General features: G+C 36.0%; 1 protein-coding gene across 3 annotated transcripts in view; it reads right to left on the minus strand.

Annotated features, from left to right (window-relative positions):
- Positions 1-6971: 6971 nt before the first annotated feature.
- Positions 6972-22485, minus strand: part of LOC126811624 (uncharacterized) — a 104046-nt gene continuing 88532 nt past the window's right edge. For all 3 annotated transcript variants that reach the window (XM_056098539.1, XM_056098538.1, XM_056098537.1), the window contains exons 11-16: positions 11866-11928; positions 11389-11424; positions 9916-11093; positions 9167-9296; positions 8864-8967; positions 6972-8369 (exon numbers count right to left, since the gene is read on the minus strand). In XM_056098539.1, the coding sequence (XP_055954514.1) occupies positions 10459-11093; positions 11389-11424; positions 11866-11928 (734 nt within the window). In that variant the 3' untranslated portion in view covers positions 6972-8369; positions 8864-8967; positions 9167-9296; positions 9916-10458. The remainder of the gene's footprint in view (positions 8370-8863; positions 8968-9166; positions 9297-9915; positions 11094-11388; positions 11425-11865; positions 11929-22485) is intronic.

Genomic DNA, 22485 nt, shown 5'->3' on the forward strand with positions numbered 1-22485 from the left:
TTCAAACAATACAATAAAGTAAAGAGATATTCTAATAAAAACATTTGATATGGAAGGACAACCATGTATGTGAAAAAACTGGTTCAATGTGCCCCGCTCTCCCCTACATTTGATAAAGATCATAAATATATTACACTGTAAGCCTATGATGGTAGGGAGCCACGGTGGCCAAGTGGGTAAGGCGCTGGCTCGCTACCCTGGAGGAAGCGGCTGTCCAGTCGTTCGGATGGGACGAAAAACCGAGGTCCCGTGACTGGCATATACGTAAAAGATCCCTTGGGCCTTGATGTCAACTAGTTCCATTTCCATCATTATGCACTGAACTACTGTGTACGATCATTCAAAATAAAAATAGGGTTTCAACAAATCATTAGGCCTAAGCTGTCTTAAATTGCCTAACAATCAATACCTTTCTAACAGATTAAGAATTTCATTCTGGGACAATATTCTGAGGGCCTTACGGCGAGTTTTCTGCTCTAGAAATACAGTCATGCTGGTGTCTCTTTTTTGTCAAAAGACCACATGACACCAGACCCAGGAATTATATTGGTGAAAGTGGACATAGAACTTTGTGAGGGGGAATGGATTGAAATTTAAACAAAAGCCTATGTGTTTTTGGCAATTTAAACTAGAGGGCACCTCTGAATTAAATCTTGCTCACAGTACATAGCACCTGTTGATTCAAAGATAGTTTTTATGCAAATATCTCATTTTTAGTGAAAAGTGGACATATAACCAGTTAATGTCATCATTAATCGGCAGAGCATGCAGCCATTATCACCGGGTTAACCAATGTGCGACGTCAAGGACGTTAAGGGTTTGTGAACGTTATCTCCCATCACGCCGGACACCCATATTTAATATATTATAGAATGATTCACTAACTGTATTTTATTGTTATTCATGTCATGACATAACCTTGAAATAAAGGAACGGGCATATTGAACGTATTATTAGTCCAGCTATTTGGCGATCCTCCCCTCCCATCCCCACATTTATTTTATAGTAGACATCGATACGGACAGGGTGTCGATAACCTTACAATATAAGATTTAGATAAAGAGCTGACGGTTCTCGCTATATCAGTTCTTGTTGCCTCTGGTGGGCCTATAGGGAACGTGATTCAAGCTCCTGTCTATATGTTTTCAAAACATTTTTATAATTCTTACACTCAACGCACAAATAATAAATATTATTTATCAGTAAATAAAAAAATGTCATATTGTCTTTAAATCATTTACATATAATGAATAAACCGACATCCATATGTATACATATTGGTGTGCACGTAAAGAAAACAGCGGAAATCGAGGAAGGGGGTTCGTGGAAAGGCCACTGTCTGGGTAAAATTCTCCTACCTCACATTGTCCATAAAACCATAGAAATAAACATTACAATATGTTTTTTTGTTAAATGAATGTCAGCAGTCTTTTTACATCTTGCCACTGTGTTCACGACTAGACCTCTGTTTTTCATACCATCCAAACTACTTGTCAGCCGGACAGGTGAAGGTCGGGCTTGGTATTTTAATTGGTTTACCTAACGCTGTTGCGAAGTGCTTCGCTTGAATTTATCCGGGCGATTCAAGGGCCCTTTCCTTCGACCACAAGGTGTCCATATCAATTTTCTCCCCGAATTCAGTGTATTCTTTCAGTTTTATATTTGGAGATTTTCAATTTTATTTTTTCAGGTCTGAGGCTAGCGCCTCTGCTATAATCTATTACTATACTGAAGTCCAAAAGAAAGTATACACTGTTCATTTCGTCCTGTTTCAAACAAAGTCGTTTTTCCATTGTATGCGGTATTTTGGTACAATGTTCATTTGTTTTGCCTTTTATTTGCTTAGAAATATTGAGTTTGGAAGCACCAGACATGTTCAGTGTAGTTTTATCACATTTTTTTGATTTAAACAAAACTTAGTCATATTTTTAGTGTGTTTACTTTCTTTTGGACTTCAGTATATATAAAATAACCCTTGACAGTTGGAATTTGAAATAAGAGTAGGCTGCAGATAAGTAGGACATTAAACCCCATTTCTTTCAACAGCTGCCATGTTAGCAAGATTTATGACAAAGGCGGAATAACTCTAAAAGGTAAGGTCGGACAATGCTGAATATGGATAGGTTTCGTTCTCTGATGACCCCAGGATGGTTGGATGGTCAAACGCGCAAAGGGGCAGGGTTTTGATTCCCCACCTGTTCAATGTCGTGGGTTTTCTCCGGGTCTCCCACTTCCTCCCACTGATAAAGATCTATTATCAGCACAAATGAGTTATTGATATAAATTGAACCACATGTTCGTCCCGAAATGGTTTGTGTCGAGTGGATGTTAAACCCACACCGAATTTCAAAAAGATCTATTAAAAGCTATAGTCTATGTTGTTTTCACAAGGTTGTCGGAAAAGGAGCATAACTTTTGAAGGAAAATCCTATTGAACTTTCTTGGCCAACGCAGGGATTGAACACGGGACGTCCAGATTAATGAGCCAATGTCTTACTCACTGAGTCACCGTCGTTACCAAAAGATGGCGGCAAGCAATGACGGACTCATTTGTATTCTGAAATTGGGTTTTATAAACATTGTTGATGAAAATAACCCATGTGTTATATGTCGTTGTTGGTCAATGGACTCATTGTGATCAAACGGATGATCCAATATGGCAGTCAAAATCCAAAATGGCGGCTGGTTTGGGTAATTTTTGATGCAGCGTGGGCGTACCCTGTGTTTATTGAACCCATGAACCTCGCCTCGAATCCGAGTGAAATTTGCAACATGTTTTAAATCGATAATCAACATAGTAGTTAATGAAATTTGACATTTTCATAACTTTTGCTTCTGTGGATTTAGTGAAATAAAGATCTTCGAGTCATTAAAGCTAGCTAGCTTAGAAGTTTTTGTGTGCGCATTGAGCCTACCCTAACTCGATTTTGAAAATGCAACATAGGAGGCTTCTGAAATTTAGCAGTCTAGTAGTTTATTCATCCCTTGATTTCTCGGTGAGGCCGGCCTTGGCCCGTGGACTAAACATTTAGCTGTTAGGAATTCAGGTCAGCCACCTAAGTTAGGCTATATTGGACCACATTGAAGTTGCTGTATTCACGTGCTGGAGTAGCAGGAAAACGAAAAACGCGTTTTGGGCAGTCCAATTTTCCAATCTTTCTTAGGGGCTGGGGGGGGGGGGGGGCTACACGGAAAGATCCAAGATCCAAGATCCGCCACTGTAAACTGGAAAAAATACAATAGAAAAAATACAATAAAAACATATTTATATAACCATTGCTTTAATATGGTATTTTTCATTGATTCACCAATCAACACAAATGTCAAATTATAGACATTTTAAAATTGATGGAAATGAAATGAAATAGGATTTTTAAACTCCCGTTCTGCTCAAAATGGACTAATGAAGACGGGTATACGCCATACAATGTGATATCTCCTCATAATTCAGTGCAAACCTCGCATCAAGTTTCCTAAACAATACGAGTATTTTAAAAATAATGTGGTTTATTTAAAATGTCTCGGAGACTAATAAAAGAAATTTGAACTATAAATAGAAATAGGATCTGTGTTCTACAGGGCCGGCGGAAGCAATTTTTATATTGGGGTGGCTACCATTCTAGGACTTGAGGCGAGGGCCCAGGGACCGCCCAGGCGTATATAGTCGTCACCCTGTCTGTCGGTCAGCGTTGCGTGACTTTCCTCGTCCCCTTTTCCGACAACGTTGTGAATAGAAGCTATAGTTTTAACCCTTTCTTGCATAGAGCAATTTGTTCTTTTACCAGAAATGTCAAATTCCAACCAGACATGTATTTTCACATTATTAGACATATCCAATACCCGTTTTTCAATTATGGTTCCTAAATTGGGAGTTTAGGTGGGGGGGGGGGTCACCATGCAGCTCTGGGTGGTGATAGGGACACACATCTGATGCCACCATGCAGCCCTGGGTGGCGGTAGGGACACACATCTGATGCAACTATGCACAAAATGGAAGGAATTGAAGACAAACGTGGAAAATACTTGTCGTGCTCAGATGTAACATTGACATGCTGTGAATTTTATCAACAATTTTATCAACTTTTAGCAGTGTGCGGATGTTTGGCCAATCCAAACAGAAGACATATTGCACTAACATTACTAATGTCTGATTGTCTGAACTTGAGGAGAAACTACAACAAAGGGATTTTCTCTGTCCCACAAGCAAGGCATATACCAGGCCAGCAATAGCCTCCACCTATCTTATCTCTATGCTTATGACAGTCATAGTAGAGCAGCTGGATGTCCCATCGCAACAGAGGAAGACATGAAATGAAATGGGGTTTAACGTCCTACTGCTCTGCTCCTAACTGGGCTAATGAAGACGCGCATACGCCATACAGTGTGCTATGAGGGAAATTTTGCCCGGACGGCAGCACTACGGCCTACACTTATATCGAATTCCAACTGCCAACTGATCTTTTACGTGCACGCCAATATGTACACGAGACCTCGGTTATTCGTCCCATCCGAACGACTGGACAGCTTTCCTTGTCAGGCCCTCCATCCTGCATCACTGACAAGAGGGAACCAGGCCGGAAAATCTGGATGAACTTTCTATGCCAATGCAGGGATTGAACACACGGCCTCCAGGCTAGCGAGTCAGCGTCTTGCCAACCAAGCCACCGTGACCCCCAGGGGAAGACCTTGCTTTTCACACACGTTGTTCTACTACACCTGGAAGAATATGTTTCGAGCTTGCATCTTGGTGCATACCGGCAACAAATATATGGCATGTATAGGGTCACTACTGTATGCATTGTGGCCACGTTTATTTCTTATTCTCTGAAAAATACTGACTACTATTTCTACATGTTCTGGAACAAACATTTTACTAAACTGATATAGCACTTTGCCAGTCGGAAAGTCAAACTCGCCTACTTCCACTGGGGGGCTGACATGTTGATTCTGTACCAGGCTATCCCAGGGCCATCTATCAGCGATAAAATAAACTAAAGATGGCACCGTTTGTGGCCAGCATGCAGTTAGAGGTGTAATTATTTGGTGTCAAATTAGTGTGTTATTAGAGTTCGGGCACTTTTGTTTGCCACCTAATAATAATTTCTGTGTTTACTTTACTTGTCTGCCCGAAAAGTCATTTTGCCCCACCCACCCCCTGGCCGTACCCCTATGCACGAGGAAGAAAGATAAACAGGGTTTAAACCATGACATTTCGGGACTAACATGTGGTCCAATTTCATATCAATAATTTGTTTGCCAGTATGGGTCTTTATCAGTGAGAGGTAACCTTACTTACGTGCATGTGGGGTATCGAAACCATGCAACTGGAAGTGTTTGACCATCCAACCGCCCTGGGGTCATCAGAGGACGAATCCTATCCATATTCAGCGTTGCATGACCTTACCGTTTAGAGTTACCCCCCCCCCCCCATTTGTCATAAATCTTGTGACTCGATTGCTGCTTAAAGAAATGGGGTTTAATATCTGGAATAATGAAGACCAGTTTACACCTTACAGTGTGGTATAAGAGGCTACAGTCTACTCTTATTTCGAATTTCAACTGTCAAGGGTTCTTTTACGTGTCTGCCTATTTGTACACGGAATCTCGATTTTTTGTCCCATCCAAACAGCTAGATAACCAGGCCCTGCGTCCTACACCACTAGACCCTGTCCTTGCCAGGTCCTGCGGCCTACACCACTAGACACTGTCCTTGCCAGGCCCTGCGTCCTACAACACTAGACCCTGTCCTTGCCAGGCCCTGCGTCCTACAACACTAGGCTCTGTCCTTGCCAGGCCCTGCGTCCTACAACGATGTTCTAACAGATTCTCTTTCGAATTTACTATGAAGTATTGAAGTCATTGGAGGACAAAATCGATACTCGGCATTCCATAACCTTCCGTCCCACAGTTAGAGGCTGTGGTTTTGAATGATTTTGTTCCACATCTGGTATAAAAGGATGACGAATCCTATAAATATTCAGTTTTGGGACATTCTGTTCCCGAGTCAACCTTCTTTTCCGAACAGGATAGAGGTTGAAGGCAACCATGTCAAATTTGTTTAACATTATTAATGTTTTGCTTTCGGATCAGAAGCTGTCAAGACATGGCTGTTATGTGGACGTATTTCCTATAATAATCCAGATAATTAAAATAAAATCCAAGCCCTGGCCCAATTCAAGTGAAATCAGGTTTACCGGTTCACTGTTCTGTCCGGACAGCAGCGTTTTTTGTCCCACCCGAATGACTAGACACTGTTCCCTTCCATAAAAATCAAACCCGTGGCCTACTGATAAGTAAACCAAGGCAAAATATTTCGTACCAGCGTTATCTAAACTAGAAAACCAGTTATATAATGAAAATACCAAGCCTGATCTTCACCTTTTTGGCTGACAAGTAGATTGGATTGTATGAAAAACCCACGTCTAGTCGTGAACACAGTGGCAAGCGTGTAAAAAGACTGCTGACAGCAAAAAAACATATTGTAATGTTTATTTCTATGGTTTTATGGACAATGTGAGGTAGGAGAATTTTACCCAGACAGTGGCCTTTCTATGAACCTCTTTCTCGATTTTTAACTGTCAATGGGTTTTCTACGTGCACACCAATATGTATACATATGGATGTTGATTTTTCATTATATATAAATGATTTAAAAACAATATTACATTGTTTATTAACTAATATAAAATATTTATAATTTATGAGATGAGTATAAGAATTATAAAAAATATTTTTAAAACAGACAGGAGCTTGAATCACGCCTCCTATAGGCCCACCATAAGCAACAAGAACTATTATAGCAAGAACTGCCAGCTCTTTATCTAAATCTTATATTGTAAGGTTATCGACACCCTGTCTGTATCGATGTCTACTATAAAATAAATGTGGGGATGGGAGAGTGGGATAGCCAAATAGCTGGACTTATATTCTGTTGTTTTCCTCCTTCAATGTCTAACGACTAAGACTAATAATACGTTCAATATGCCCGTTCCTTTATTTCAAGGTTATGTCATGACATGAATAACAATAAAATACAGTTAGTAAATCATTCTATAATATATTAAATATGGGAGATAACGTTCACAAACCCTTAACGTCCTTGACGTCGCACATTGGTTAACCCGGTGATAATGGCGGCATATTCTGCCGATTAATGATGACATTTGTAACATTAACATGTATGACCAAGTTCCATCACGGCCACGATTCTCACCTTTCTAATTAGTTAAAAGGTTGTGAATATACCTTAGTTGTTAAAAAGTTTCGGTTTTATCTCTTGGTTACATATTAATACAACGAACAGTTATCTGCCCTTAGGACATTGTTGTTTATTGCACGATATTATGGACAGGTTGATTTAATTAAGTTATTTACATGTGAATGAGTAATATATAGAAAATAGGTAAAAACACTAAATAATAAAAAGTTCTTGTATATCTAAAAGTCACTTTAAAACACAGTTTTAACATCGCTGTCGTGAGAAGAGAAGAGAGGGCTGGTCATCTTCTCACTTTGTCATAATTAAAACAAGTTAAAATAGGAGATCCAGCTGTTTGATGCCATCGCAGCGGATTGAAAAAAAACCCTGTGGGAAAAAGCATCCACTGTTTAATGTGGAAAAGCGAAGTTCTCGCAGTAAAAACCACATAGCTGGACTCTGGTTATAAAACATGATTATTATAACAACCAAGATGAAATACTAGTGTTAACAATGATCAAATAGAAATATATGTAACAATCTGAGAAGTCGGTGCTAAGATGGACGTGACACAAGATGGAGGCTAACAAGTAAGTAGAACTTGTAAGTTTTATATCAAATATTACAATAGGCCTATATAAAAGACCGGATTCTATATATTACAATATATTGCATATTTAAGAAAGAAAAATTAACGTTAGAAAATCTCCCAAGTCGGATAAAACAGAAGATTACAGGTGGCCTTGACTTTTGATCATACCCCATTTATATCATCTGTAGAAGATTCCGAATATTGACACGTTTTTAATTTATCATATCTTTGTAAAATACTCAACAGAATATTTTTATACTGACACGCCTTCCAGAGATTCAATTTTTACAATATTGTAGTTTGTAAAGGATTCCTCAATATCTCAAATGTCAGACATTGAATACAATGTAAATAAATATTTTTGTAAATTTGAAGCCAAGATTGTGGAATATACATATTTGGTATGTTTATCTACAAAAGTAGAGGTATATTTTAAATTATTTCAATTTTTTAAAGAAATCTACAACTTCTTCTAGTTCTCTTTGTTTAGCTTGTTTATGTGCACATCTATTCTCCATTACTTCAGCTGACACTTTCCATTTTTCATTCGTTTATCACAGGAAGGACATTTTTTACCTCCTGAAAAAAACCCCAAACATAATCTTATATTATGTGTTACTATTTATTTTAAATGTAGATTAAGTGATATAACATGAAATGGGGTTTAACGTCCTACTTTTCTGCTTCTACAGGACTAATGAAGATCGACATACGTCATACAGTGTACTATGAGGGAAAGTTTACTCAGACAGCGACATTCCCATCTAGTCTTCCACGACATTCCAACTGTCTGTCAAGGGTTCTATTACGTGCACGACAATTATACAATATGGAGCCTTGCGTTTCTGACTCAGTCAAATAACAGAATACACTTTTAATTTTCAGTCAACTATCTAAAGTGAGATCCGTGGTTTGAATATCGAGCAAATTTAAAAATTAAACAAAACGAATAGAAGACACAAGTAACACTTAATAAACATATCATTTAAGCAGGTGTAAAGTTTTAGTTTTCTTCACCAACTGAGGTAATGAAGACGGTCGCCATGACTTCCAGCAGTATTATAAATATTTACCTATAAATGAAGGTGTTTTCATGTACGTATCTAAACAACCATTATGAAACAGATGACCACAATAAACTCTCTCTATCTGATTTTTACGACCTTTCAAATTGATTCTGAAATAAAATATTTTTCACACATTATCTAATTGTTCTGACTTAAAGTTTTAGATTTAATAGTTGTTTTTTTCAACTAGTTTATAATAAACGGCTGCATCCTAGATTAAACCATTATTAATAGTATACAGTCTTTGTCAAGTTTGTTGTTAGGGAATTAATATTCTTTGGTTATTAGACAAAATATAAAAACCATTACCTCAGGATCTTCAGCTAAAACATGTTTTTTACACAGTGGACAGTTTTCTAGTGGATATCTCTTGACACAATCAAGTATCAAATAATCACAAACAACTTTTAATGACGGTTTATGTTCGAATACAGCAGCTCTGAAAAACATAAACAAAACATACGTTTTCTTTTATAGATAATGGAGACAATATTTACAAGACGCTAAAAACTTATCTAGGTATTGTTTATACAATTTATAACATTATTCCAATTTTTTAGATATATTTTGTAGTGTTTTTACACATAACAACTATCAATGTAACTGTATTTATTGTATTTTAAGGTTAAATTATTAGAAATTCTCCAGTTGGTCAAATGGATTAAATCCTATTTCTATATCATCCACAAAGGATAACTCTATTTTGATTTATCTCCCCTTAAATTTGTCTGCCTTATCCATCACTCAATAAAAACAATTTACAAATATTTCTAAGTAATATAGTAAATCTCCCCTTAAACCAGAATTTAAAACTTGTCTGCCGTATCACTTCATTCAAAAAAAAATATTTCTAAATAAAATCGTAAATAACGAGTCTATGTCAAGATAGACAGAATCAAGTTCCATGTGATTACTGGTAAACAACAACAAATATAAACAAAGAAATCTGGAGAGATATATTCTAGAAATCAAATAGGCTTTAATCATTTAACCCCGAGTCTGACATGAGAAAAGTGGATGTCAATTTATAAAATGAAAAATAAATCAATTTTTCTTACCTTCTATAGTAAATATATTCTTTCAACATCATTTCAAATATTATTCTATTCCTCTCCAATCATATCTCTTGGTTAATAAAATTCATTGTGTTGTTATTTAAAACAATATTGGGTTAAAGTTGACTTTGATGACCACCAAAACATCACATCAGTTGATTTTCTATTCCTGTTATTCAACCTGGTAATACTACTTTCAATTTGTTTATAAATAGATTTAACGTGACCTATTGACTTGTGACGTAATAACCAATGACGTTGTAAAAACTTGTAATGACGTGTTACTAGTTTTAATGGCTGTGTACAGAATGTTGTTGATTGACAGAAAATGGTTTATAACAAATCTTTAAATTTACATCAAAATAAAACATCTTCATCATTTAGTTCTAACAGAATTATTAACAAGTAAAATAAAGATGTTGTATGATTATTTATATTCTATTTATCAAGGCCTATTTAACATAAATATGATACACATTTTGATTTACGCCACCGACGAGTCCAGTCTAATAAACTACCATAATCACGACACTTGACATTTATATTCTATTTATCAAGGCCCAATTCACGTAAATATGATTCACATTCTTTTTTACCCCACAGACGAGCATATTCTAATAAACTACCTTCATCACTCTTAACATCTAACATGGCACCAGCAGCGAAGAGTAATTGTATCTTATCTAACGGCTGTTTGTTAGACCATACACAATGAAATACTGGTGTCATATTAAAATCATTCCTATCATTTTTATCAAGTCCTTGTTCCAATAAATATTTTACACAGTCTATTGTACCCCAACAACACGCCCAGTGTAATAAACTACGACCATAACGATCCTTAACATGTAACATGGCACCAGCAGAGAAGAGTAATTGTATCTTATCTACCGGCTGTTTGTCAGACAATACACAATAAAATACTGGTGTCTGATTATAATCATTGACAGGAATATTTAAATCGATATTTTGATGTATTAAAGTGTTGACATCATCAAGTGTACCATATCGACAAGTTTCACATATTGATCTCCAGTCCATTTTATTGTTGTCGGTTGTTTTATTATAGTTAGTTGTTATTACATCTTGTGTAACAAATCTTTGGTTTAATAATGGAGTTGTTGATGTGATGGTGGTGGCCATATTGTTTTGTATAGATGTCTGACTATATTTAACATCATCTGAAATTATATAATATTCATACTAGTTGATTACCTGTTCATATATATCGTTCTGATGGTGGTTAAAAACCCTGGCCATCTTTAAACTAGGTTATCTTTGTTGTCTGAACGTACAGGTGGGGTAATTTCGAGTAGGATATACACCTGAGTTATTTTAATTATATTTATAACCCTTGATCATGGTTTGTCACAACATGTGAAAGATATACAACCCTGGCTTAAAAACACTTCAACTAGAAAATTACTTGCCATTTCTTCAATTATTAATTAAAATGGCTAAAACGTAATGACATACCTGGAATTGTCATCCCTTTGCTTTCTTCATCAGTATCTGTAATAGAAACATATATATTAGTAAGTACAGAACAAAGATAGGTTGCCAGACAATGAAACAAACTCACACCAAGGGCGGATCCAGGGACCATGGACAGGAGGGGGAAAATTTCTAAATCTAAAAGCCCCCTCCTAAGAAAGATATATTAGTAAGTACAGAAGAACCGTACCATGTAAACAAAGATGGGTTGCCAGACAACGAAACATACGCACACCAAGGGCGGATCCAGCGACCATTGCGGAAAATTTCGAAAACTAGAAACCCGGAATACCATTTTTCCAGTGACCTGAGTGAGACAAGAATCTGTTTTAAAGTGCGTCCACTGGATCGACATAGTGGCGGGGGGGGGGGGGCGCAGCGTTTGCCCCACCCCTAAATTCACACTTACTTGCCATTTCTTTAATTATTAATTAAAATGGCTAAAACGTAATGACATACCTGGAATTGTCATCCCTTTGCTTTCTTCATCTATTAGTAAGTGATCATATGTATCATCCGTATCTGTAATAGAAACATATATATTAGTAAGTGCTGAACCGTACTATTTAAACAAAGATAGGCTGCCAGACAACGAAACAAAAGAGCGGATCCAGAGACCACAGGCAGGAGGGGGCGCACGGGAGGCGAATTCGCACGTTGGGGTGACGACAATATATATACGACCAGATTTGATAAAAGCCCAGAAGACAACCCCACTCTGACAAGACACAGAACAGATTGTAATCAAACCAAGTGATTATAAATATAGGCTACCGTACCTATGTAACATGTATTAAACATACTTTAGTCGTTACAGCTTTCACAAGGTTCAACCATATCATATAGATATAGCCATAGGCCTAATGTGTAACACCGACCATAACTCTAGTCTAAGTCTTGAAGTAATTAAATAGACTTCATCGTTTCACTAAATTGTGGACGACGGACGGATTGATAGCCGAACGGTAATATGACCACATTTCCATGTACAAGATTATGTACAAGAAAGAAAAAAATTCTGCAACTGAGTCAACCTGTCTTCACAACATTCTTCTGCTAAATGAAATCTCTTGTTGACTGTCGTCTGCTGAATGACGTCACTTGACGACGGTCGTTTGCCAAATGACGTAATTGAATTAGAACGTTAAAAACATTGACGCCATGTGCTATTTTTCAATAATTGACAAGTTATCGCTGATCAGATCAGCCATTTTTAAAAATGTATATTTTCAGTCTAGAAAATCACTGCTTTCTTGATTTGTTATCATTCTGGGGTCATATACTTAATTGTATCTAAATAGAGAGCACTGACTGTCGGATCCCCCTTGGAGTTTCGAGACAGGACCAGTGCAATGTCCAAAAATAACCCAAAACCTTTGCTAGGTAAATTTCTTCGTTTAAATATGTGTTGGACCTAATAATGTGTTGGAAAAAACAACATAAATACCCAGTACTAATTATTTCATACACACACCATACGTGATTGTTTAAGATTATTTGAAGGCCAGATCGACGTATTTCCCTGACAATTATTAAAATAAAATACAATTTAGCTTGATTTGTTTGATTGGTCATTTGTAAATATTCATCTTTCGAATCAGATTATACTATTTTTGAATATTGCTGTCATCATTATGCATAATGACTCCTACCGGTATAAAAAAAAATTATTTGAGCAATGTTAGTAGGCTAGAACCAGAACCGTATGATGTTGCTTAGCAACACAGTCGTATTGAATTTTTGGGAAATCAAGGCACAACACTGTTGAGAGATATTGAAAATTGTAGAAATTTATATAATAGATGAATAGCCTAGGTTTTGAGTTCAGGAAAAGTCACCGGTTAAATATGCTCATCCATTTAGACCATTCCTTTTTAGAATTAAGGTATAAAAGCTTCGTAGACAAATTGTAAAATATCAAGTTGTTGGAAAATTTTGTGATTTGATCTCTGACCCCTGCAGGACCATTTTGCTATAGAATAACAGACAAAAAGTTGAGAAATATTGATTCAAGAGAGATAACTACATATTGTAGGCCTATTGACGATAAATAATCCATGAAACTCTTTTGATTTGTGATAGGCTACTTAAAAATGTTTCTATTGTTTTATTTTACAGCGAATCTCATTCACTCAGTCTTTCTGCCAGAAGAAATTTATATTTATCAGATGTTGAAAGATGTTATAGATGATTTATTGTTGAAATGTTGAAAAATAATAAAACTTGAATATTTTGTGAGATTTCGAAATTTTGTTGACTTATGAGAAGAAAACATTGAAATTAATATGTTCCTATCGGAATAAACATGATTGCACGTAACCGTATTAACAAAATATCAAGATCAGTTGTCACCCTCAATCACAATCATAGGAGCAGGGGTCAATTAATTTCCAATGATTAAATAGACCCTTAACTTCTGTTGGTTTCAGAGCATAATGTGTTCTTCATGTAGGCTATCAAGATCGTGACCTAACCTCTGATTTAAAACTTTCGGGAAATTCACATACTGATAAAAAAAAATGGTTGCCAGAATTAAATAATGGTCACCAAAATAGCTGAAAAATGCAATGTTTTTTTCAATGATTCTTATGATTCTACAGGTCAATGTTTTTCGTCCTGAAGAAGAATAAATTATCCAAAACAAAGTTATTACATGCGTAATTAAAGCAACGAAAACTACATTTTTAAAAAAAAAAAAAAAAAGAAGAAATCAACTGATCTCTATACCCACTCTCCACGACAGGGCTGAGGTCACTAGAAGAAAACTTGGACCCATACATAAAATTAGGTAGATAGACCCTTACACTTTTACACCAAAAATACTTTGAGTCCTAATGTTATATATACTGTAATACTATTTGATAATTTATGCGAAATTGTATTAGACGAATATAAGTGCACCAGAGAATATGAGTTATAATTTGATAATTACATGTTTTATTTCTATTCTCCATTGTCAGTATATTAGTTATGGTATGAGTTTATTTAAAACGCAAATTAAATTGGTTATGAAATATTGTGAGGAAAACATAAGGGAAATCTGTGCTGATATGATACATGAATTGAACTATAGGTTAATAAACACATTTATCATACGTCATCTTAATGGCATGTGACATGTTGACCAAATTTGGTAATGAGACCCTATTGGTATGCAAGGCATGAGGCATGACCAACCACATGATTAAAATTACGTAATATTTGGCCAATTGAATAATTAGTAGCGGAAATCTCGGCATAAACAAGTAACTGGATTTGGACGCTATGGCAGACAGCCATGTAGTTCTTGAAGGGAGAGGATGTAGCGTTTCTCTATCAGCAGACTCGCCGAGTTTGGCTGGATGGAGTTTGAGAGAATGACTTTATTATAATGCTTGTAACTATGTAACCTATATGTAGCAGTTTTTAATATAAATGTAGAACCGAAATATGGCATTTGTTGTTTCTGTTATTGATATCATTCAATGTCATACGAGTATTAAATATATTTATATATGGTACTTGTCATATCGAAAAATGGTAACGTTTGGATGAATATTATTGGAGATATTTTAAAATAATAACCGCTTACACTGTAAATTATACAGCCATCTTACGAGGGAGATTTTGTTCGGCCAGCGGCGTTTTCTTTTACTCTTTTTCGACGTCCAGCCTCCAAGGGTTCTTTTACGTGCACAACAAAATGTACACAGGCCCAGTTTTTCATCATCTCCGAACGACTAAACACTGTCGCCTGCAAAGCAATTTCGTTAAAATCCACCATTACTGTCTTTTTATGGTGTTCAGCCAATTTCTGACCCATCGGCCACGAAAGGGTTAATGATCTAACGAAGCCGTCACAATGCGAATTGTAACAGGGTTGTGTTTTGAGACTCTGTCAATTGTAAGTTGTTAATGAATGGCCTGGCCGTTACTTTATTAGTTGGTGTTTTAAATAAGTAAGTTTATAGTTTTTGTTTTTAAGCCAATATAAATTTTTATAAATGTTTTGGTGGTGGATTATATATTGTATGCATCTAGAATTGTATTGTTAGGATTATGGTGGAAATGTGTTAGTCTTTATATGGGCTTAGTTCTCAATATTACTCGTATATTAATTGAAGGTTTAACCTCGCTTTCCCCACATTTGAATGTTTTGATAAAGGATTAGGAGGTTAGTAGACCATGGGTGTAGGACAATAGTCTGTTTTAATTAATTAGTATGACTGGTGTAATCTTCTCACTCTAATTATTGTTACTGGTGAACACTTCCCACTATCAGTAGATTGGGCAAATTAGTGAAATCAGTTTACTAATAAATTTACTTGTCCGTTTGGGTGTTTTCTTCTAGTTGCGGATACACGGTGACTTTAAATGGATTTAACAGTAAGTGGTTTATTGAGTAAGACATCGTCGGAAGAATACGTTAACGAAGTGATGGCATCTAAAAACAGCACAGTGGCTACACCAGCCCAGATACATTGTGATTCAATCGAAAAGCAGAAATCGGAGCCATTTAGGGTCAGAACTCATAGCTTTAAACGTGGAATAAACGGAGATGTAGATGAAGATATAGACGTGGATGAACAGCAGGTAAAAAAGGCCAAAACGACAAAAAATGACGATCCGAGGTTCGATCAGATAATTAAAATGATAGGTAATTTAACGGGACATATGAGTGATACGCACAGTGAAATGACTAAGATTAATAATAATATAACAAAAATGGAACAGTGATAGATAGGAAATTAAAAACTGAATTTGCTAATATGGAATTGAAAATCAGTGATAACCTCTCACTAAAGCTCAAGGGTGAAATAAAAGAAGAAATGACTAAGATCAAGTTAGATATCGAAAGCAGAATACAAAGTATAGACTGTGGTGATCGCGAATGTGGTGCGTTAAAAGAAGCTAAGACTATCAGAGAGGGAATTACTAGGGACATAAAACATTTAGAAAAGGATTTGGAAGATTTAAAAGTGACTAGAAATTCGGGTGATAATGACGTAATAAATGAACGTAAACTGAATGTGGTGATTAAGAATCTGTTGCCCTGTCAAGGTGAAGAGAGCGATGAAGACTTAGTAGTGAACACTGTTGATCGCCTGTTTGTTGAAGCCCTGGAATTAACTGACATTAAAGTAACCAAAGCATCACGAATACCAACCCAGATGAACAGCAACCGAATCAGCCCTATAATAGCTACAATAGAGACAACAGATCATAAGGTGAGAATTATGAAGGCAAAATCGGGACTGAAAGATACTAAGAATTTCTATAGGGTGTATATTGAACATGACTTACCAAGTGCTGTGAGAACAAATAACTCTAATTTAATGAACATTTTGAAGATAGTCGGTGGTGATCGGGATTATAAAATTGTGAGAGGCAGAATAACAAGAAATGTGAAAGGTGTTAACGTAAGAAGATAGGACAACGTCAGGCTCGGTACATGGAATGTGAATGGGTGGTCACGTGACGATCGTTCTGACAACTACAGTATTCGCACTTCAATCCTCAACTTTTTAAACTTTGATATTTTATGTTTGTGTGAGACATTTTTAAAGGGAAACGATAAACTCAATGTTCCAGGTTACGAGTGGTATGGGCGAAATAGAAATGCGTTGCATAAAATGCTAAAAGAGGCTCGGGGGGTGTAGGTGTATTGGTAAAATTGGAATTATTCGAAGTATATGATGTGAACGTTTTAGACGACTCTAAAGATATCCTATGGCTAAAATTTCGTCATAAATTTCTTAGCGAATGTGACATTTGTATTTGTTCGTGTTATCTCCCACCGGAAATTAGGAGTCGTAACGCTGATGAATTTTTTGATGACCTCTTACAACAGACATATTGTTTCCAAAATGAAGGATTATTATATATTGTGGGCGACTTCAATTCTAGATGTGGTGAAGAACAAGACTTCATTGCAGGAGTGGATGGTATACCACCGAGGGATGTCTTAGACCACACAAGTAACGGATATGGCGAAAAACTGATTGACTTTTTGACAAGTTGCAATATGTCTATGTTAAATGGACGAGTTTATGGTGAAATTGGTTCAAATAACTTTTCATGTGTATCAAAACGGGGCAAGTCGGTGGTTGACTATGCACTAACAGCAAACGAACAGTTATCTAGGTGTAAATCTTGCAACATATTTCTCATGTCAGACCTTATAAACCGGAGCGGGATGTGGACAATATATGTACAAATTCTGGATTCGGAGACATGTACCAATAAAACAGCCAGTAATAATAATTGGTATGACACGAGAAAGATACCTAGTAATTTTCTTAAAACGGCAGAAGCTTTGTCCGAACGGATTAATGATCTTGAAACAGACCTGAATGAAACTCAAAACATAAACACTGCATATGCTAAGTTTATAGAGATTATAGAAACAGAGTTACAAAATCGTGCCGTGCCATTTCGTAAGATACCGTCCGGACCAGCTACAACAAAAAGACGGAAGTGTTTATCTAAGCCGTATTGGAACGAGGAACTATCCACTCTGTGGGACATTGTATGTAAAAAAGAGAAGGCATGGTTAAACTGCACTGAGCATGGTTCACGGAGGAAACTTCGAACAGAATTCTGTGTGAAAAGAAAAACTTTTGATAAGACTAATCGTAGATATAAACGTCAATACCAAGCACAACAACAGGACATGCTTATCTCAACGTATGGTAACCAAAATAAGAGAGACTTTTGGAAACAGTTTGGAAAAATCGGAATCGTTAACGATAGGAGAAATGGAATTCCATTAAAAATAGAAACTGAAAACGGATTTATTTTAGATCATGGAGCTGTTCTAGATAGGTGGAAAGCCGACTACAACAATTTGCTGAATGTACCATTAAGCGACGATTTTGATGCTGCACACTTGGAGGATATAAAAAACGGTAGGCACATATTTTTGGAACAAGACTGTAAATCTTTAAACGGGAGAATAGGCGAGCACGAGGTCCGAAAATCCGTATATCATATGAAATTAGGAAAATCAGCAGGAATAGACCATATAGTCAGTGAATGCATCCGCAACGAGACCTGTATAGTTTTATTACACAATATTATAAATAAGTGCTTTGAAACTGGTAAAGTTCCGGAATTGTGGCTTAAAGGCATAATCAATCCGATCCCTAAGAACGATAGTGGAAAGAAATGGGACCCAATGACATATAGGGGAATCACTTTATTATCTATCCCAAGCAAAGTATACACACACATCCTGAATAGAAGACTGTCACAGTGGTTAGAGGATAATGACGTCCTGGCAGAGGAACAAAACGGTTTTCGTAAAGAAAGAAATTGTGTCGACCACATTTATGTGTTGAACAGTATTATAAACAATAGAAAATCAGCCAAACAGCAAACATTTGCCTGCTTTGTTGACTGCAAAAAAGCTTTCGATGGTTTGAATAGATCCTGTTTGTTGTTTAAATTAAAAACTCTAGGTATTCATGGTAAATTTCTGGATAGTATAGTATCACTTTATGAGAATGTGTCTTGTTCCGTTAAAGTGAACTCTTCATTAACTGAATGGTTTCAAGTAACTCAAGGTGTCAAACAGGGTTGTGTTTTATCACCAACATTATTTTCTATATATGTAAATGATTTAGTTAAGGAACTGAATGCTATTGAATGTGGTATAGATATCGATGGTAAAATGATCTCTGCATTATTATATGCAGATGATATAGTTCTTTTAGCACCAGATGAAAACAAACTACAACGACTGTTAGATGTATTAAGCAATTGGTGTCGTAAGTGGAGGTTAGTCATAAATGAAGATAAAACTAAAATTGTCCATTTCCGTAATCCTAGTGTCAACAGGTGCACTGTTAAATTTAATTGTGATAACTTAAATATCGTATACACCAGTGAATATAAATACTTAGGTATATGGCTCAATGAATTCTGTGACTACTCATTTAGTGCTAAAGAACTCTCAAAATCAGCAAATAGGGTATTAGCTGTGATAAAAACAAAGTTCACTCAATTTGGTGGCTTTAATTTGAATGTATATAATAAGTTATATGAAGCCCTTGTATTACCTATCCTTACATATGCATCTGGAATATGGGGAATCAATACCCATAGATGTATTAATGTGCTTAACAATAATGCCTGTAAATTTTATTTGGGTTTAACTAAACGGAGCAGCAACATAGCTTCTCGGGGGGATATGGGCTGGTTACAGGGGGATACCATTCTGAAAATAGAACTATTTCGCTACTGGAATAGAATTAAACTAAAGGGAAGTAACTTATGTAAAGATGTGCATAAGTGAAGCATTAGGCGTAAAACATCATGGGATTATCGGGTTTTGAAGTTAGGTGAGGAGCTAGATGTTTTAGTCAATGAAAATGATATTGTGTGCCTCAATAATGTTAAAACAAAGTTATCCGAAAAGGATATAGATCATTGGTCACAGAGCTTATGGGATGATAAGACTTGTCTAAATGGCAATAAACTGAGATCATATCGTAAATATAAAACATTGTTTGGTACGGAACCGTTTGTTCAAGTAGTTAAGAATAGGTCACACAGACGAGTTTTGTCAATATTAAGAGCTGGATCACTTCCCCTCAGAATTGAATACTACTGATATTTTACCTCATTTTGCATCTTGTATATATAGAATGTTTGAACAGAGGAAAAATGCTCTTTTAACCTAAACGTTTACGTAGTTATTTGTATTGTATGTGTCTCACTTTTATTGCTATTTATCATTTTTTAACCTATACTGTTGAATGTTTTAATTGTTTTGCATATGTATAGTGTCTCATAAGTCGTTATCGGCTGGCATCTTAATAATTTTGTTTCTATGTATTTGTGCAATGTATTTTTGTAAAGATGGTGACACTGATTAAAATAAAATTATTATTATTATTAAATTATTATTATTATTAATTTGAAATAAAACCAATTAAACTACTGATATTTAATCACAGCTTATCAGTTGATATATATAATCTTTAAGAGGCATTTAGTAACTGGGTAGAGCAATACATAAAAAACACATACTTATGGAAAATCAGCTACTTATTTATTTGGGCGACGTTTCGAAGAGTATTCTCTCAACGTTATCAAGCTAATACAGTAATACAAGAATAATGAGATCAATATATACAGAAAACTGTAACAACAATTCATGAAACCATACAGGACAACAACAAGATCAAAGGGGTTTATTCTACAAAAACTAATTAAGTGTGAAGAGTAGCCATTGAGTATAGTTAAGCAATTAGGTAGCTATGATGATAGATACAATACTACCGACAGAATGGGATAGTACCTACAATACAATTATGATATACCATGGTTTATTTAGATAATGGTAATTAACTTTATATGTCTGTGTAATTAAATGTACAATTAGACTAGAGTAACCCGTATGTGTAATAATTCTAAGAAATAGAGTGGATATAACTGATAAATTGATAATAATATTAGAAAAAAAAAATGAAAAATAATAAAACTCATAAAAATTCACAAAGGTTTCTTAATTAGTTTTTGTAGAATAAACCCCTTTGATCTTGTTGTTGTCCTGTATGGTTTCATGAATTGTTGTTACAGTTTTCTGTATATATTGATCTCATTATTCTTGTATTACTGTATTAGCTTGATAACGTTGAGAGAATACTCTTCGAAACGTCGCACAAATAAATAAGTAGCTGTTTTTCCATAAGTATGTGTTATTTATGTATTGATATATATAGCTCATCTGAATCACAAATGGTTATTCCAAAATGGCGAACGCTCTGGTTAACTTTAAATACATTGCTAAGATTTACTCCCACTGTGCCAGTTTTATTGTTAAGGGATTAATCAAATAATTAACGACACAACAATGGGGATTAATTAGGATTAAGGGTTTACCAGAGGATTAACAGTTTAATTTAATATTTTATTCCATTTTAAATCTACCTTTTTTACACATTATTATACTATACTAGAGAAGATGAAGGCCAGAGTCAGAGCTGACTGCAGAGCTATACCTTCGTTGTACAAAGAAGAGCTTCGAGGTAAAATTATAATCTTTTGTTTGAAACAATATTTATTATGAAGGTTTATAGATTATTCATTTACAATTACGGAATTATTGGATCTGAAAAAGCTTATGTAAAAGATTAAGTGAAGTGTACTTTCATTATTTAGTTATCCTTTCATTGAGAATCTAGTAACACAATTAGTTTCTTTTAATATTATATTAGATTTTAATATATTCCCTTTTTATTGTTTCAGCCTTCAACCACCGCGAAGGACATGATATGGCGGCAACAGTCCCTACACTATACAGCTTAAAAGCCAGTCTATACCGGTCCCGTGCCAAGGACGTCCCACCTCTTCCGCTAAGACCGTCAGAAATCAACCTCCTGGCCCAGCCTACAAATTGACATCTTCCCAACAACCGTTCCTCCTGGCCCAGCAAGAGAAGATGCTAATCTTTGCTACACCAGACAACCTGTACCACCTGTTTTATCAGCTCTACACGATCCATGCCTTTATTAACGATAAGATGTGTCCCCTAGTCTACGGTCTGAATGAAGCAGTCCACATACCTTACTTTCTTCGACACCATCAAAGAGAAGGCTGAAGAGAAAAACATCGTCCTTGCCCCCACAACAATCGTCACCGACTTCGAAGTTGCCGCCCAAAATGCCGCCCGTACTTCATTTGCTTGTGATTTGAAAGTCTGCCTTTTCCATTTCCGCCAGGCAGTGTGGCGAAATGCACAGAAGAACGGCCTCCAGACTTTGTTTAAAACTGACCCATCTGTCACCCTCTTCATCAAGCGTGCCTGTGCCCTTGCCCTGGTTCGACCACGTGGCATAGAAGATGCCTGGTTTTATGCCATAGAAGAATCCGAATCGGACGATCCCCGAATCATCCAGTTTGCCGACTATTTTACAGAGCAGTGGATCGATGGTGACAGAGAAATCTGGAACCATTTCGCCACTGTGGGGCCAAAAACAACAAATCATTTGGAAGGCTGGCACTGTAAACTAAAGAAGCTTGGTCCGGGCCATCCAAATATATACAAGTTCCTTGACTTAATGAAGACTGAACAAGATGATGTAGAACTAACCA

Source organism: Patella vulgata, chromosome 2 (genome assembly GCF_932274485.2).
Source record: "Patella vulgata chromosome 2, xgPatVulg1.2, whole genome shotgun sequence".
Taxonomy (NCBI): Eukaryota; Metazoa; Mollusca; class Gastropoda; family Patellidae; genus Patella; species Patella vulgata.